Below are 19,199 nucleotides of genomic sequence, written 5' to 3'. Positions count from 1 at the left end.
GTGGATCAATGGAACATGTATACCTGCTGCATAAAGGGAAGGGACTCTATAATCGTAATGTACATTCAATCTTACCTTTCTGATATATTAGACCATCATAAATCATCACCTATCAGAATGTCTAAGTTATTCCAAAAGTAATGGCCCACTTAGAATTTTTCAGGTAACCTCACCTAATCAGTCCTGACACAACCTCTTCAGTTAATGATTGTTTTATATGAGATTTGAGTTCTATTTATTTTAGAAGATACTAGGAATTCAAGATTAATGTAATATGCCCTTGAAGTGTACTAGCACTCATCAGATTACATACTAGCAGATAATAATTTATATAGATTAGTAGAAAGGTATATAAGGACAGTGCTTTCTTGTATGTTTAATGTTAAATTTCTTACATCAAAATTGTCAAATTACAGGTTTATCATCATACTATAAATTCCCTTCTTTCTTTCCTTCCTAGCCACATATACCAGAAATCTTAAAGAAATTCTTGTCCAAATTTGTTTCAATCCATTTTATAGTATTTCCAAAGGCCATATGATTATGGTTATTTTAAAAAAATTATCTGCAATTAATGAGTTAGAAAATCAGGCACAAAATGTCAGTTCTTTTTTGTGTGTGGTTCCCTGGAGTATATTTAATGATTCATATGCAGAAGTGGGAAAACCATGGATGTGTTCTGATTGAATTATGAAATGAACTTATATTTACTCAGAGGCTAGCCATAAGGACAGGACATATTTTGGCTACCAGAGTTCCTAAGTAATTATTTTACTTTCATCTGCCTTTATATAAGGAAGATTCTCCTGAATTTGTGAATCTGAGAAACCTGGCCTAATTTTCTGAACTGTATTTCATATTACTCATTTGACTATTTTTTTTTCTTTTGTCTGTTTTGTGCCACAGATTGGGTTGCAATGTGTTTTATCAATTTTATCAATCTTTGACCATGTTCTAACAAGCAACTTGATTGAAAGAAGATTGTGCTCTAATAAGTTATTTAAATAAAGGAGATCAATGCGTAGGACATGAAAGTTCTTACTCTACTCCAATAGTATTTTCTTTTAAATCATTTCATTTCTGTGGCTCACTAGATTAAATAAAAAGTTGAAATTCATTTATGTTGTTACTTTTTGTATCTGGAATCATAACACGAAGATACATATGTTTTGGCATTAAGTTTTAGAAGGCCAAAAGTAGACATGTGGGAAGGCCACATTATGTAGCACTAACTGGTGTGAATTATAAAGTCATCCTGATGCTATATCTAACTACACAATTACATTGATGATGAAGAAAAAGAGTGCTTAAAAACTACAGTCTAGTATCTTGTGTTTTATTTCTGTAACTACAGATTTGTACAATGGCTCATTTCCACTACCAATGGGATTTCAGAGGTTTCGGAAGAACATTTAGTGTGCATCTGAATAGTCCATAACAGTGCACAGTTACATAGGAAGCTGGATGCAGTTACATAATGGGAGAAAGATGCAGAAGAATCCACTCATTTCTAAACAGCCTTTGGAGCATAAATTTGTGCCCTTACATTACCATACATTATCTTGGTGTTTTGTCTGATTTCGTTGTTGAGCAATAATCAGCTCTGTTTTACTCAATGGTATAATGTTAGTATTAATGGTATTATAATTGGGCTTTTGTCTTCCCCATAGCAAATCACTGACACTATCATTATTTTCCATTAATTTAGTATGTCTCAATGTATTTCCTTGAATACATAAATGTATTTTCCTAGACTAATTTTCTGATGCAGAGACTATATCTAGCATCCAACCCCCAATGAAAGCACTGTAAAAGATCTTAAAAGGGTTGCAAGGTTCCAACTATAATTAGGGACTGATAACACCTCATGTATGTGGCTGGTAAACATGGAGTCATATTAGAGGCAATCCTTCATATAGATTTATAGTTGTTAAATCTAATAAAAATCACCAAATACCATAACACCAAGCAATGGTTCTCCATGGAGAAATTTTATCCTCAATATTGAAAGGAAGTGTCATTTTCTTCTGTTATTACTCTTTTGAATCTTTTGAACTCTTGATGAAAGAAAATAGAAGTTTGCTGAGGATATGACAAGTTAATTTCCTTAACATCTGTCCTTCGTATTGTAAGAGATTGATTTACATTAGAGCATGAACCAATGTAATCATCAGCACAGCTGGTTGAATGAGGTTTATGCATGATAAATGTCTTGCACTAATATTGTTTCCCTGATATAAACTCTGAATATATTATCTGATATCTGTACTGTTTGCCATTAGGCACATTGTGGAAATGGTGGAACAGGGCTACTTAGTTTACCTGTGCATGGCAAAATGTTTCTTCACTGCATGCACAGAAGTAAAAACTGCCTTGTGTTTTAAGCATCTACTTGTAGTTCCTTAAAGCAAGCTTGGCATTTTCCAGGACTCTGTTGTCTGCAGAAGACAAGTATGTGGAGAAAAAGCAGCAGCTTTGTTGCTGACAAGTTCTGTATCAGCCATTCCAAAGGTGCTTTTTTAAGAGGCAACTAGACTTTCTGGTTTTTCTTTGAAGACATTTTGCTTCTTATCCAAGAATCTTCTTCAGCTTTAACTGCATGATGGGGAATGGAAGGTTTTATACTTCTTGCAGACAGCTGGTCATTTGCATTCTTTTAGTGAGTTAAGGCCAGCTAGAGCTTTATCTGTGTCATCAAGGTGTGGCTGTGAAGCCTACTTGGAACTATTGAAAGAACTGTGTTGTAGATTGGAGATAGACAGATGTTGTATCCCTCCCCCTCTGTTGAGAGAAGGCTGTTCAGTTTTCACAAAGATGGTCTCTTTGACTCCTCTTTTAAACCAGCAGTCCTCTCTGTCCTCCTGAGCTTTTCCAATATTCCTGCATCCTTCCATTCCCCACCATTCAGTCAGAGCTGAAGAAGCTTGGATAAGAAGCGAAACATCTTCAAAGAAAAACCAGAAAGTCAAGTTGCCTCTTGAAAAAACACTTTTGGGACAGCCATGACTACCTGGATGACTGAGAAATTCCATAGACATCAGCCATCCCATATTTCAAACACCTCTGTGATCTCAGTTTAGAAGTGCAGCATGCCTACTCCCAGCAGGGAAAATAAAATATAAATCATTGAAATAACTAATTTAGATTGAAATATTCTGTCTAAATTGGCCCATTTTGTAAAATCTGAAAGAATAGGGACTAAGTACAATTCTTAAGAAGTCATTCCAGTTGGAAGAATGTCTGTGCAACTATTTGGATCCAAAGTAGGAAAGGTGTTTGATCCCAGCATAAGTGTGTTTTATGTACCAGACAGCAACTCTCTAAAGAAACCATGGCTTTTCTTAGGCTTGCATAGGAACCATGCAGTTTCAGGAAAATATTTCCTTGAGCTAAGGAAGTAGCAACCAGATGCAAACATGTCACTTTGTCACCATCTCTTTAATGCATCCTTAATTTCGCAGATTTCACACTGAGATGAATAAATATAAAATGCTGAATTTTAAATTACATCCATGGTAAATATGGGTATTCTGTATATTTCCAATATAATGCAGTTACAATATGAGGTAGTCCTTGTTTAATGACCAGTCAGTTTACAACCGTTCAAAATTATTACAGTCACAAAAAAGGGGCTTTGCAGTCTATTTAAGAGATTTTACAGCAATTCATAAAAAACCTGACTTTCAGTATAAGCGTTAATACTGTGGGTGCTATCATGTTTGAATGTACTGCTTGTATCAGTCTTCCTCTGTTAAGGTAATTTGGGATCACTATCTTCTAGTATTGTAATCTTTTGGAAATAAACTTAATTAAAAACATAAATGTATAAATGGCTAAGACTGGTTTCAAAATTGAGAAAGAGGTAGCTAAAAGCATCAAATGTTTTGGATGTTTTATGATTCCTGTAAATGCTATAATTCTCACTATCTAAAGAATGAAATAAGAATGTTGAAAGAAATTTTTGAAATAGTATTGATATCACTTTCATCTTTAGCTTGTGGTACCAATTTTGTAAAGCACCTACTATAAGATAATTTAGATTGATGATATCTTGCATATTTCTTTTCACATAAGAGTTAGTGTGATATTCAGTACACTGCCTGTTCTAGAATATGAGGCTTGGACAAGATGTTTGTAATTGTCTAGCTTTTGTTGGCTTAAGAAAGTTTTTTTCAGGACAAAGATAACTATTACGATGGTTAAAATATGCTCTACAGTTGTGTTCTAGCCTGGAAGGTAAGGCCAGGTTTTTGAAGGAGAATCTGACCATAACCATGTTATTTATATAATAAAGATAACTGCACTGCTTGCATATAAGCTACTGGGATAAACACTTTGTAATTAGCATATTAAGCAGTCAGTAATTTCACACTGAGTTATCTAGCAGATTATTTTCCCTGTTATAAACTTGCATGGTTGCTAAGGCTGCCTAGGGGGATCGTACTGTGGTTTCCATAAATTGATAGATTGTCTTTCTGAAGTCATTTGCGATGTGCCTTCTGAGTCATGATACCTTTTATTCAGAATATTCTCCTTGCAGATGTTCATTTAGGGTTATATTTTTCACCCTTTTCTTTGTAGGCATGCCAACATATTTTTGTAATATACTTTATTTTCTTATTTTAAAAAAATCCATATTTTATATTTTTTTATTTTAAATTAGAAAATATTTAGTAATAAATAATAATTATTGAAATAATACTAAAGCATGTTCAACTTTACATTTTAATCAAATAAAGATATAGAACATAAAAATGTTGGTTGTGTATTTAATCGCAGAGATATTTCAGTTTTAGCAATGTTTATATTCTAATTTTACTTTTTTTTAAAAAAAATGAAATGTTTGCTTATCCACAGATTTGAATTTTGTGAGCCTGCATTTGTAGTTGGAAATTGTTTGCAGATTGCCTCAGACAGTCATCAATATGACCGGATTTATTGTGGAGCAGGTGTGCAAAAAGACCATGAAAACTACATGAAAATTTTATTAAAAATTGGAGGCATTCTGGTTATGCCTATAGAAGATCAGGTGATTTAAACCTTTTTTAAAGAAACCTTTTTTCTTTGAATATGTATATTTCCTTTGTCACATTTAAATAACATTCTTAATCTTTCTATTGTTAGCTGCCTCAGTACTGTAAACAGAATGTAAAATGGAAGAATGAGGACCAACAATAAAACCTATTGTCTTCCCTTTTGTCTTCAAGAAATGTTCTAATTGAACAATTCGATCTTTCAGGACAGTTCTACTAGCCCACCTGTAGTTGATTTTTAGTGAATTTGCAAATGTAATTTTGACAGAATTAGTCCATTATACAATATTGTGTGACCCATGAGCCCTTCCCCCAAATAAAAAGTTTGAGAGAACAGGATTTAAATGATCTACTCTCTTAGACACTGAAATCACCCATTCCTTTTCTTAAATGTCTCTGTTCTGATCTAGGCTTCACCAAATAACGAAACAGACTCCTTGTCCCCCCAAAAGCCCCTTTTTATTTCGCTAATGTGAATTCCTAGCATTCACATTCAGCAAAGTCCCGGCAAACAGTCTTTCAAGGGTAAATTGCAACCACAGACCTTATCAGTCCTTGGATAGTTGCTAGGCCGATAGCTCCCAGACACAATGCTGTACAAGGAAATACTTGACAAGGAGTCTCTCAGGTAAGCAAATCTTCCCACTAATAATACAAACTAATTGTCTCCTGCAAACACCCACTCCTCTTTTGCTCCTATTTATTCCCTATGGGAGGGGCAATGCAACATCCCCTTGTGCCTTTACTCCCAAGTAGACCTCTGTTCCTTAATTGTTCCCTTCTCCTGACAGCTTTGTGCATGCGCACATCGGGAACAAGCTCCAGCTGCTCTTTAGCCCCACTTATCTCCGACTCCGAAGGTAACTGATAACTGTCGGACGGCCCTGGTCCCATCTCTGTCTCCGATGCAGAGCACTCATCAGAGCCTTCCCCAGACTCAGGAGTGGCCCATGTTTTTCACCAACCTCCTCACTGTCCAAGTCTTCCGCCAGCTCTGCTGGCCACTGGCGGGCGAGAACAGACTCTTACTTCTGCCTGTTAACATGCTGAAATACTGCAGTTTAAAAATAAATGTTACTAATTTGTAATTTTGAATACTTCATTTAAATTGAGATATTTTAAACCTTTTATTTGTACCAGGCTTATGAGATGGCTCCCCAAAACCTAGTAGGCAGTTAGAGACAGTTACCGGGAAGGCAAGTGTCACAAACTGAATAACACAGCTTTATGTGTCTGCATTGTTCAGTGCTGTAAAAAAAAACTTGATGAAGTAATTGGAAACATTGCTGCCACTTTGCTTATATCCAGTAGGTTCTTTCCCCAACGTGTGTAGTAGGGTGAAGAAGAGAAGAAAGATTGTACTCACCTAGCTTTATACTTTTTCATGAGCTAATACTGTAAAGAAAAAACTGCAGCTGCTTCAGTTACAAATTAAGTTTTAAGTATTTATAGCTCAATAGTAAACCATACTTTTCCACTAATAAATTTCAACAGTTTAATTTTTTAAGTGTAAATTGAAGGCAAATACAGACGAAAATTATACTAACATGTTCTTAATTCCATCTGTGGCTACTGACAGTTCATCACAAAGTTGTGATGATTATGAAAGGATAATTACATATAGCAGCATAGCTGTTACCAACTCATTTATGATTTCCTCCAAATTCTAAGGTAGATAGAATCAAACATTACCCTTTGTTTACTTTAGATTACAATTTCCTCAATTTCCGTGGCATTATAAATGATAGCTAGGACTGATTGAAATTAGAAGTTCAAATTATTTGGAAAGTATCAAATAATATACCTCTTTTTAAATGGTGGATTATTTTACTAAGCTCATGTCTATAATTACAGAATATGATCCTTGTGACTATAATCATAGATGAAATTTAGCTAAAGGGTTAACAAGTATAATCTTTCCTGGGGTTAGGACATTTATTATGGGAAAGATAATCATTGGAACTTTAGCATGTTTCTCTACTCAATTATGAGGGGCATGAATTATTATCGAATGATAGGTAAGGTTATTCAGCTTCATAAATAAAGTTTGAAATTGGCTTGTTACAGCCAACTTTTTTGCAGCTGTCTTTCTTTTCTTTTGAGGGGAAAAAGAAGCAGAAAAAAATGAAGACATTAATACTTTCATATTACCGAACAATTGGAGCAAAAATAAAATAAAATCCTTTTTTATTTGAATGGGTTTTTGGGGTAAGTGGGATGGAGTAAAATAGTCGCAAAGCCTACATCCAATTCACTTTCTAAAACCCTGAAAACCAAGGATTATTGGCCAAATTTTGGGTTTATAGGAAGAGCTTTTAAGAAATAAAATGTGACCCCACAACCCTTTATCAAAATGGATCCCACGAGTCTTAAGATTACCCAAGTTCACTTTGTATAAATTATAAGCTATAGTTTTTTCCAGTCAATCAGAGCAAGATCATTATATGAGAAACAAATACAAAATACAGTGTGGTGTACTAACTTAAATTTGTATCATTAATTTTCAATGATTCTATATAGCTAACCCAGATCCTGAGAACTGGACAGAATACTTGGGAAAGCAAAAACATCCTTGCTGTATCATTTGCTCCACTTGTACAGCCAAGCAAAAGTGACACCAGCAAAAATGATAGTGTGGGGCTGCGTAAGTATTGGATTTGGATTTGGATTTTATTCAATTTGTAGGCCGCCCTATTCCCCGAAGGGACTCAAGGGAGGGGAAATTACAAAAGTAAGACAAAGACAAACAGACAATACAAACAATTTAAAAGCACAACAGACACAGCAAATTAAAGTAGGGGGGGAACTCAACCCCAGGCTTGCTGAGACAGCCAGGTCTTCACGGCCGTCAGGAAGGCCTGAAGGGTAGAGAGGGTCCGAATCTCCACGGGGAGCTCGTTCCAAAGGGCCGGGGCAGCCACAGAGAAGGCCCTCCTCCGAGTAGTCGCCAGCCGACATTGGCTGGCAGATGGAATACGGAGGAGGCCTAATCTGTGGGATCGAATGGGTCTGTGGGAGGTAATCGGCAGAAGGTGGTCTTTCAAGTACCCAGGTCCAATACCATGTAGGGCTTTATAAGTAATAACTAGCACCCTGAAGCGTATCCGGAGACCAATCGGTAGCCAGTGCAGCTCACGGAGGATAGATGTAACGTGGGTGTACCGGGGTGCACCCACAATCGCTCGCGCGGCTGCATTCTGGACCAGCTGGAGTCTCTGAACACTCTTCAAGGGCTGCCCCATGTAGAGTGCATTGCAGTAGTCCAGTCTTGAGGTCACGAGGGCATGAGTGACTGTTGTAAGATCCTCCCGGTTCAGGTAGGGACGCAATTGGTGCACCAGGTGGACCTGGGCAAACGCCCCCCTGGTCACAGTAGTAGTTGTTGTGTGTTTCCTTGTAAAAGTTTTTGAAAAAGAATAAATGAAAAAATCATATCAACATTTACTTAATCTCAATAATTCTTCTACAGGTGAAACTCGAAAAATTAGAATATCGTGCAAAAATTCATTTATTTCAGTAATGCAACTTAAAAGGTGAAACTAATATACCGTGTTTCCCCAAAAATACGACGGTCTTATTTTCTTTTTACTTACAAAATATGGCCTTGGGTTTATTATAGGGGAGGGCTTATTGTTTTGGGGTTGCCAGGAGGCTGCTCCCTTGCGAACTGGCTCCTGAAGAGCCGGGCACAGCCTCAGGGCGAAGCAGCCATGAGGTGACCAAGCTCACGAGCAACCGCCCAGCAAACCCCCTCTCCATCCGGGTAGAGTGCCATTCACTGACCTAGGGGGTATCCCTAAGGCACCAAGCCATGTGACACACTGCCCATTCCCCAGCTCCCGCGGCTTGGCACATTAGGGATACTTCCTAGGTCAGTGCATGGAGCTCTGCCCAGCTGGAGAAGGGGCTTATGAGAGGGACTGTTCCGCCCCAGCAGGCATGGCTCCTAGCCTCAACATGTCCGGGCCCAGACTCTGTAAGAGAGTCTTCTGGACAGACTGTCTTCCAGAAGCCAGCCCACAACCATAGAGTGCATTCCTAGAGTGGCCGCTGCTGGAAGACTTGGCAGCCGAGTTTGGGAGTTCGGAATCGGAGAAGACATTATGCTCGGAGCGTGGCAGCGACGGTGGCTGCAGGGAGAGCTGGGCAAATCCCGAAGGCAGCAAGCAATGTGAGTGTCTTTCTCTCCCCCCCCCCGCTCCTGCGGCTTGGCGCCTTCAGGATACCGCTATGTCGGTGAGGGGTGTTTATTTTCAGGGGTGGGTTTATATTTTTGCCCACGTGAAAAATGTGGCAAGGCTTTAGTTTCAGGACAGGTTGTGTTTTCGGGGAAACACGGTATGAGATTCATTACATGCAAAGCAAGATAGTTCAAGCCATGATTTGTTATAATTGTGATGATTATGGCTTACAGATCATGAAACCCCAAATCCACAATCTCAGGAAATTAGAATATTAAATGCAATCAATAAAACAAGGATTGTACATAGAACAATGTTCTGACCCCCACCTTGCCCGTTCAGAAACTACAGCCACACACAGCTTGCAAAGGAATGATTTTATCAGTCCCGGCTCTTGCTGGCTGCGAACCCAAAATAAACACAGATAACTTCTCTGGCAAAAGTAAACTACAGCAAAAAAGGTTTATATAAATCAAATCACTTATCCAAATGCTTTTTCTCGATGATTGCAAACAAACAGAGACTTGACTAGAACAGGAACGGAACGGAATGGAATGAACGTTGACTTCTGCAACCAGGGCGTGGCACCATCCATCTTTTATCCACAGGAACAGTTCCTAATGAGCCACAGCTGCTCGTTATCCTGTCTTGTGAGTCGGTCAGCCCTGCATCCTGAAAAACTCACAGGAGGTTTTTGCTGAGTCACAACAGAACAATATCGGATCTCTGAAAAGTATAAGCATGCATATGTACTCAGTACTTGGTTTGGGCCCCTTTTGTAGCAATTATTGTCTCAATGCGGCGTGGCATGGAAGCTATCAGCCTGTGACACTGATGAGGTGTTATGGAAGACCAGGATGCTTCAATAGCAGCCTTCAGCTCTTCTGCATTGTTTGGTCTCATGTCTCTCTTCTTTCTCTTGGCAATGCCCACCCTGGACTTAATGAAGCACAGTGGACCAACACCAGCAGATGACATGGCTCCCCAAATCAACACAGACTATGGAAACTTCACACTGGACTTCAAGCATCTTGTAGTGTGTGCCTCTCCATTCTTCCTCCATACTCTGGGTCCTTGGTTTCCAAATGAGATGCAAAAGTTGCTCTCACCAGAAAACAGGACTTTGGACCACTGAGCAACAGACCAGGTCTGTTTTTCTTTAGCCCAGGTAAGACGCTTCTGACATTATTTGTTGTTCAGGAGCGGCTTGACAAGAGGAATATGACATTTGAAGCCCATGTCCAGGATCTGTCTGTGTGTGGTGGCTCTTGATGCACTGACTCCAGCCTCAGTCCACTCCTTGTCAAAATCCCCAACATTTTTGAATGGCCTTTTCCTGACAATTGTCTCCAGGCTGTGGTCATCCCTGCTGCTTGTGCACCTTCTTCTTCCACACTTCTCCCTTCCACATAACTTTCTATAATGTGCTTTGATACAGCACTTTGGGAACATCAAACTTCTTTTGCAATTAAATTTTGAGACTTTCCCTCCATATAGAGGGTGTCAATGATGGTTTTCTGTACAATTGTCAGGTCGGCAGTCTTTCCCATGATTGTGATTCCTACTGAACCAGACTGAGAGACCATTTAAAGGCTCAGGAACCATTTGCAGGTGTCATGGCTTAATTAGCCGATTACAGTGGGACACTTTGAGCCTAGAATATTACACTTTTTCATAATATTCTAATTTTCTGAGATTGTGGATTTGGGGTTTTCATGAGCTGTAAGCCATAATCATCACAATTATGACAAATCATGGCTTGAACTATCTTGCTTTAATGTGTCTATCTCATATATTAGTTTCACCTTTTAAGTTGCATTACTGAAATAAATACATTTTTGCATGATATTCTAATTTTTCGAGTTTCACCTCTATAAATTGGGCCACATTCTAAGTTATAAGTATTCCTAACTATAAAACCTTTCTGAAATGATGAACAAGAACATAATATATATATATATATATATATATTACCAATAATTCCCTGTTAGAAGGAAATTTGTAATAAATCTTAAGAATGTGTCTTCTATTTAAGCAAACAATTCATTGGACTAAGCCCATTCAGCTTAACAATTGTCTGCAATATTTTCTCCCTGAAGCTGAACAACTTTGGTTGACTAGAATACCATATTGTGGTATAGTTTACTGCAGTGTTTTTCAACCTTTTTTGTGCAAAGGCACACTTTTTTCATGAAAAAAATCACGAGGCACACCACCATTAGAAAATGTTTAAAAAATTTAACTCTGTGCCTATATTGACTATATATAAAGTGTTTTTCCCACGGCACACCTTACACTATGTCACAGCACACTAGTGTGCCGCGGCACAGTGGTTGAAAAACACTGGCTTACTGTACTATATTCCTGCCTATTTCTATTTGTAAAAATAATAAAATTTCAGGATAAACTTTATTTTATTTATATTTTGCTTTTAATATTTTTATAAATAACTCAATGTGGTAAACAAGCCTAATACCTTTTCTTTTCCTATGTTACCCATAACAACAATCCTGTGGGGTAAGTTGGGCTGAGAGAGAATGACCGGCCCAAAGTTATCCAGCCGACTTTCATGCCTAAGGCATGAATAGAATTTACAGTCTTCTGGTTTATTGCCTGCAATCAATCTATTCTCCTGTGTGCTGCTTGGGGAATCCAAGCATGGGTTAACTTTGTCCATTAGCCTTGAGACTGAGTTATGTAAATTGGTGACCATGCCTCCACTGGCTGGATGGGCTCAGTTTTTCTTAACTCAGTCCAGCCGACGAGACATATATCAATTCTTCTCCAGACTTCTGGGACAAATATATACTCTTTCTGGATTTCCTTGCAAGCACGATGGACTTAGTTGGTGGAAAAGATTTACAATGGGGAGGTGACAGTTCGCTGTCTGCCAGTTCCCTCTATGGCTCCTTTTACCGCTCAGGTATTTCTCTTCCGTTTGGAGCCGTTTGGGGCTTGAGTTTTCCCCCGCAGGCGTTTAGAGCCTTTGAGGATGGCTGGGCGGCAAGCCCTTTGTTCCTGCCGACAGGGGGTTTTCTTCCACAGTGCGGAGCTTCGGCTGGTGCTAGCGATGAGATTAAGAGCCCCTGCTGTGTTAAGAGCCTTGGAGCCATTGAATTGCCTGCCGTTCGCGGCGCAGCTTCTCTTCTTTTGCCGCTGGGAGTTATCCGCCGTTCACGGCGAGGTTTGCCTTTGAAGAAAGCCGATCGCATTTGGGCAGCGCGCCAGCTTATTTTCCCCCTGAGAGCCTAAAGGGACTGTGCTTGTGGCTTACGATTTGAATTTGGCGCTCGTTTGTTCGGCGCCATGCTGGGGCCGTTTCTGACACAGGCGCAGCTGAGACTCCTCTTGCAGTTGCTGATTCATCGGCCCCTCCCAATTCCCTCACTTCGGCTTTGTGTGCCTTGGGGAGGAGTTGTTTTCCTGCTGCTTTGCTGGCCACGCGGTCTCTTTGCCTTACAGTGAACTCTGTGCTTTGTGCCTTTTGAGTCTTTTCGAATCTCAATTCATTGCAATGGCTGATCATTCTACTGTGGGAGGTACAGTTGAAACCTCTTCTGATAATCAGGGTGCTGCCCAAGCGGGGGTTAGTTCAAGGCCTGGCAGAGCCACCTCTAGGGCCACCAGTCAGAGGCCCAGGGAGACCTCCGGAGCTCCGGATAAGGGCCACAAAAAGAAGGATAAATCTAAAGCACCATCTAAAGCCTCTGGAGAGGGTAGAGTTTCCCCTCCCACGCTCTTACCTCAGCATATTTCACCAGCCCCACAACCTGCAGGCCTCCAGACCTGGTCTCCGGATCGTTCCTTGCCTGTTATCCCTGAATCTGGGGCAGGGGGGTTGGGGATGCAGCTCCCCACAGCACTGCCCGAGGCCCAGGCTATTCCAATATACTCTATGCCACGTGCTGGGCCCTCTGCCACATTTACTCCCACTGCTGCAGGCCTCAGGCCTATGGAAGGCTATGACCAGGGCCTATCCCCAGAACGAGCTCCCTGTTGAGATCCGGATCCTACTACCCTCCCGGCCTTCCGCAAAGCCACCAAGTCCTGGCTGTTCCAGCAGGCTGGGGGGAGCTGAGAAGCATCTACCTCCATAGAAATTGTGAATGTTGGTTTTGTTTTTAATATGTTGTCTTTGTCTTGTTCCCCCCTTTCCCTTGTCTTTTGTGAGCCGCCCAGAGTCCTCCAGGAGTGGGCGGCATACAAGACAAATAAATAATAATAATAATAATAATAATAATAATTATTATTATTATTATTATTATTATTATTATACAATTGTATTATACAATTGTATCAAATCCGGCGAAACAACTGGCCACTGTGATACAATTGTATAATAATAATAATAATTACCAAATGATATCTGCAGCTATATCCAGGGGGGTGGATGCTGAGCTGCTTCGGAGGAATTAGGCCCCGGTGGTGGCTAGCACCCAGGGTGGGCCTTCTCTCCCAGCTCCACAGGTGGATCTGCCTGATCTGCAGACAGGGCCTGTTTCCCCCCTTCCCTCTACTTATAGTGAGGATTCGGCCTTGGTGGAGGAAGGGGAGTTGATTGATAGGGAGTTCTCTGATGATGAAGGCCTGATCTTTGACCAGCCTAATTCTTCTAGTCTGTTTCGGCCTACTCTGTTTAAGTCCTTATTATTTAAAGCTAAGGCCACCACCCATATGGAGAGGTAGCTCCCAAGGATAGTTCTGCTGTAGGCCTGGACACCACTGAACGCCTCTTTGCTGAGCCAGTTTCATTGCAGGAGGTGATTCCTTCTCCAAAGCTTTTCATGGATCTCATTCAGAAGCAATGGGACCAGCCAACTGCAGTTACCCCTCCTAGCAACGGGGACAGGAAGCTGTACACTTCTACCCCTGATTTGGAGACCCTTTTGCAATTTCCAACTGTGGAACAGCCAGTAGCAGCCCTAGCTTCCCCTGCCCTGATTCCATCTGAGATATCTGAGGGTCTGAAGGCTGAGGACCGTAAAGCCGAGACGGTTATTCATAAGACACACCAGGCCGCGGCCTGGGCTTTACGTGCTGCTACTGCGGCATCGTTCTTTAATAGGACCTCGGTGCTCTGGCTTAAGCAGTTGCAAGAGAGGCTAGCCCCTGACGAGGTGCGCCTTCACCAGGACGTTACTAAAATTATGGCTGCCTTGGAATTTTCGGCGGATGCCACGCTTAATGCTGCTAAGTTTGCTTCTCGAGCTGTAGTCTCTAATGTGGCCTCCCGTCACCTCTTGTGGCTCCGCCATTGGCAGGCTGACATTAAATCTAAATGGCGCCTGGCATCCACGCCCTTCAAGGGTGGGGCTTTGTTTGGCTCCATTCTCGATCCCATTCTCATAGAGACTAGGGACAAGTGCAAAGTCCTCCCTTCCTCGGGGGGGCGCAATACCAGACAACAGCAGCCATACAACAGACGCCAGTCCTTTCGGGGTGGCTATTCCAGCTATGCAGCGGCCCCCTTTGTTCCCCATTACAACAGGGGCTTTCACCAGTTGCAGGACCACGGCCAGGACCGTGGGGGGGTCAGAGATAGGGGACGCCAACAGCACCAGGCGCAATCCCACAACAGGAGATCCTTTCGTGGCTTGGGAAACCGGTCCTTTCGAAGGTACTGGTGACTCGCAGGGCGAAGAGTCAGTGGGCGGGCATCTGCTGGCCTTCGCTCATCAATGGGCAGAAACCACCTCAGACGCCTGGGCCCTTCAGGTGGTGAGGCTGGGCCTCACACTAGAATTTCTCTCCATTCCTCCAAGACGTTTCATCAGGTGCCCCGTTCTCAGGTGCTCAGTAAAGCGGCGTCTCATGGAAGCCGAAATAAATCATCTCATATCCATCAAAGCAATAGAACAGGTTCCCAAGGGGCAGGAAGGTCTAGGGTTTTACTCCATCCTATTTCTGGTGCCCAAAAGCTCAGGAGGATGGCGAGCCATTCTAGATATGAAAAGACTCAATTGGTACATCAAGTACCAGAGGTTCAAGATGCAGTCATTGAAAAGCATCCTGGCATCCATCCGCCAAGGCGACATGATGACATCAATCGACATCAAGGAGGCGTACCTCCATGTGCCCATTCATCTGGCCCATCAACGGTTCCTGCGCTTCCATTTTGTGGGCCGTCATTTCCAGTACAGGCCCTTGCCCTTCGGCCTCTCATTGGCGCCCTGCACTTTTACCAAGCTCCTGGCGGTGGTGGCGGCCTCCCTTCGTTTGGTTCCGGTGAGAGTGAATTGTTACTTAGACAACATCTTGGTCCTGTCACCATCCCGGGACCAGGCCCTATGGGATCTTCAGGTAACGATGGACTCCCTGCGGAGGCACGGTTTCGTGCTGAATCTTCCCAAGAGCCATCTGCAGCCGACTACAACGCTGCTTCACTTAGGGACCGTCATCGATTCCGCCACTTGCCAAGTTTTCCTGTCTCTGGAAAGGCGACAGAGCATCCAACGGCTGGCTTCTCAAGTGTCAGCCTTGCGGCTCGTGCCCCTGGCTTTACTCTCTCAGCTGTTAGGGAAGATGATTTCTTGCATCGACATCGTTCCCTGGGCCAGGTTTCATGCACGACCACTCCAATGGTTCCTGCTTCCTTATCAGAGATCTCATACCAGTCATTCTCAGCTCAAGGTCCGTCTTTCACCCAAGGCCCTCAGATCACTCCGATGGTGGGCGTCCTCCAAGATTCTCAAGGGGTGTCCGTTCAAAGAGCCGGAACGTATCCAGGTTACGACGGACGCCAGCCTGTTTGGATGGGGCGGCCATGCCCTGGAAAGGGTGGCACAGGGTCGCTGGTCGGACCGGGAGCTGTCCAACAGCATCAATTGGCTAGAGCTGCGGGCCATCAGACTGGCCCTGCGAGAGTTTCAGGACATTGTGACTCACAAGCACGTGCTGATTTTGACTGACAATGTGGCCTCTAAGGCACATGTCAACCGCCAGGGGGGCACGCACTCCAGAGCTCTCATGATGGAGGCGGAGAAATTGCATCATTGGGCAGAGTCCAGGCTGTTGTCCCTTCAAGCGGAACACATTTCGGGTGAATCCAACGTCCAGGTGGATTGGCTGAGCAGAGCCACAGTGGATCATGTGGAGTGGCAGTTACAACCAGACCTCTTCCAGCAGATTTCCCTCCGATTCGGCCGTCCGGTGGTGGACTTGTTCGCGCAACCTCACAATGCACAACTGCCCCGTTTCTTCTCCAGGTATGTGACCCCGGGAGCGGAGGGAGTCGATGCCTTGCGCAGTCCGTGGCTGGCCGGCCTCCTTTACACCTTTCTGCCTCTTCCAGTGATCCCGGCGGTCATCCAGAAGATTCTGTCGGAACGTGCGGAAGTCCTCCTGGTGGCTCCGATGTGGTCCCGGCGGACCTGGTATGCCGACCTGGTGCATTTGTCGATCTCCCGCCCATGGAGGATCCCGGACGATCAGATCCAGCTCCATCAGGGGGCCCTCATTCATCTGAACCCCCAGTTGCTACAATTAGCCGTGTGGCACGTGAGCGGACTATTCTGACAAACCTGCAGTATTCCAGTGAGGTCATCAGTACAATTCAGGCGGCCCGCCGACCTTCCACCACTCGAATTTACGAGGCTACTTGGCAGGCCTTCTGCAGGTGGTGCCGACGGGCTGGGGCAGACCCCCTCCAGGATTCGGTGCCCCGAGTGTTGGACTTTCTACAATCTGGTCTTAACAAAGGTTTGGCACCCAACACGCTCCGCAGGCAGGTCACAGCTCTTGCCACAGTGATTGGGGGAGGTCAAGGACGCTCCTTGTCACAACATTCTCAAGTCAAGGCCTTCCTGAAGGGGGCGGCCAACATCTGACCTCTGACCATGCACCGCTACCCTACTTGGGATCTGTCATTAGTGCTCAGGGCACTTATGGACTCTCCTTTCGAACCTATTTCTTCCATCAGTCTTCGACTATTGACTTCTTAAGACAGTGTTTTTGGTGGCGATTACATCAACCAGGCGGGTTTCTGAGCTGGCGGCTCTTTCCGTTCAAGCGGATCTCTGTATATTCCACCCCAGCAGGGTTGTTCTCCGCTTGGACCCAGACTTTCTACCAAAAATCAACACGCTGTTCCACAGAGCTCAGGAACTCGTCCTTCCGGACTTTTGTCCCAACCCTTCTCATCTGCAGGAGCGCCAATGGCATCGCCTGGATGTGCGCAGGGTTCTTCGCTGCTACGTGAAGCGTACAGCGTCCTTCCGACGGTCTGAGGCACTCTGTTTCCTTTCAACCATCTTCCATGGGACAGAAAGTTTCTTCTCATACGATAGGGCGGCGGTTGAAGGCATGCATCGCCCTTGCTTATGACAGTCAATCCCGGCAGGTTCCCAGGCGCATCACCCCTCACTCTACCAGGAGTGCGGCCAACACTGCGGCCTGGGCCACGCAAGCCTCAGTGGAAGAGAACTGTAGAGCATCCACCTGGTCTACACCATCACCATTTATCAGACATTACAAGGTTGATGTGTATGCCTCGGCTGAGGCGTCCTTTGGGCGGCATGTATTGCAACAGGTGCTCCCCCCCTGTGGGGGACCCTGGCCAGCCTGGTTCCTGCCCTGGACCTTAATTGCTTTGGCATGTCCCATGCTTGGATTCCCCAAGCAGCACACAGGAGAACGACCGTTGACTTACCTGAACGGTCCTTCCATGTGTGCTGCGGGGGGAATCCAAACCCGCCTGCAGCTGTGGCTGGCCAGGGTGGTCATGTCTTCAAATTCATTATCTTCATTGATATGTTACCGCTTTATGTCAGATGTTATTTACTTATGACTTGCGTTTCTTCTTGAATATGTTTGTATGCCTTTGGCTACGGCCTTTATTACTACTGTTATTGTTATGTTATCATTGTTCTTGTTATACATCAATAAACAGCTGACTTCGTACGAAACTGAGGCCATCTGGCCAGTGGAGGCGTGGCCACCAATTTACATAACTCAGTCTCAAGGCTAATGGACAAAGTTAACCCATGCTTGGATTCCCCTCGCAGCACACATAGAAGGACCGTTCAGGTAAGTCAACGGTCGTTTCTTTCTGAGTTGGATAACCAAACTATCTTTGTATTAAATGTACATGCTGCCCATATCACTGTCAAGCGACTTGGCAGTTTACAACATCATAAAAATTTTAATATAAACGATTAAAACATTAAAAACAAGTATTAAAAGTTATCAAAAACTAGGTAAAGTAGGAAAAAATATATGGACAAGGTAGAGATGGGATCTTTTTAACCTACTAATAATCTCCAGCAAGGGGCCCCAAGCCAATGGGGCCCCAAGCCAATTGCAAGAGCAAGGTTTTCAGATTCTTACCTTTTCTTTTCCCCCAAGGAAATATTGTTTTAACTTGACTAGAAATGGGTTCTATACCAGTATATATCATTAATGAAGAGTTTGCATGATAAATCTTTTTGTTCCCTTACAAATTTGTATTGATGAGAATTAATAACATTTTAATATAAGTGAATAAAAGTGTATTCAAATAACAATAAGGATGCTCTGCATTCTCTTAAGCAAGTTTTTAAACAAGCAGACATTTTTCATGTCACTGAATTGGACATTTTATTTTACCATGGTTATATTGCAAATCATTGTTACTGTGTTGAAGTAAGTGTGTTCAAAGCCAATTGCAAGAGCAAAGTTTTCAGACTCTTATGGAAGGCCAAGAGAGTGGGGGTGGATCTGACCTCAAGGGGCATGATGTTCCAGAGGGTGGGAACCATCGCAGAAAAAGTTCTTCTCTGGTCCTCCACCAGCTGACGTTTTTTTGGCTGATGGAGTCCATAGCATGCCTTTTCTGCAAAGATAGAATTAATTTATAGCAAGTAAATGAGGCAAAAGTGATTATTGAAAATAAGTGTAAATTTTTAAAGTTACATGTGATCTGTTGTGGTTTTCTATATGTTCATTGTTCTGCCATCTCTGATTTTTTGTTTGATAAACCATGTTATTATAAACGTCTTTATATTGGGCA

General features: G+C 42.8%; 1 protein-coding gene across 3 annotated transcripts in view; it reads left to right on the top strand.

The window, feature by feature from the left end:
• Window positions 1-19,199, top strand: part of PCMTD1 (protein-L-isoaspartate (D-aspartate) O-methyltransferase domain containing 1) — a 58,133-nt gene that overhangs the window by 36,244 nt on the left and 2,690 nt on the right. For all 3 annotated transcript variants that reach the window (XM_032223042.1, XM_032223044.1, XM_032223045.1), the window contains 2 exons: window positions 4,858-5,029; window positions 7,554-7,677. In XM_032223042.1, the coding sequence (XP_032078933.1) occupies window positions 4,858-5,029; window positions 7,554-7,677 (296 nt within the window). The remainder of the gene's footprint in view (window positions 1-4,857; window positions 5,030-7,553; window positions 7,678-19,199) is intronic.

The sequence above is a fragment of the Thamnophis elegans genome, chromosome 8 (assembly GCF_009769535.1).
Source record: "Thamnophis elegans isolate rThaEle1 chromosome 8, rThaEle1.pri, whole genome shotgun sequence".
Classification (NCBI taxonomy): Eukaryota; Metazoa; Chordata; class Lepidosauria; order Squamata; family Colubridae; genus Thamnophis; species Thamnophis elegans.
Note: the sequence above shows the minus strand (reverse complement) of the source record. Positions and strands in the feature narration are given on the sequence as shown.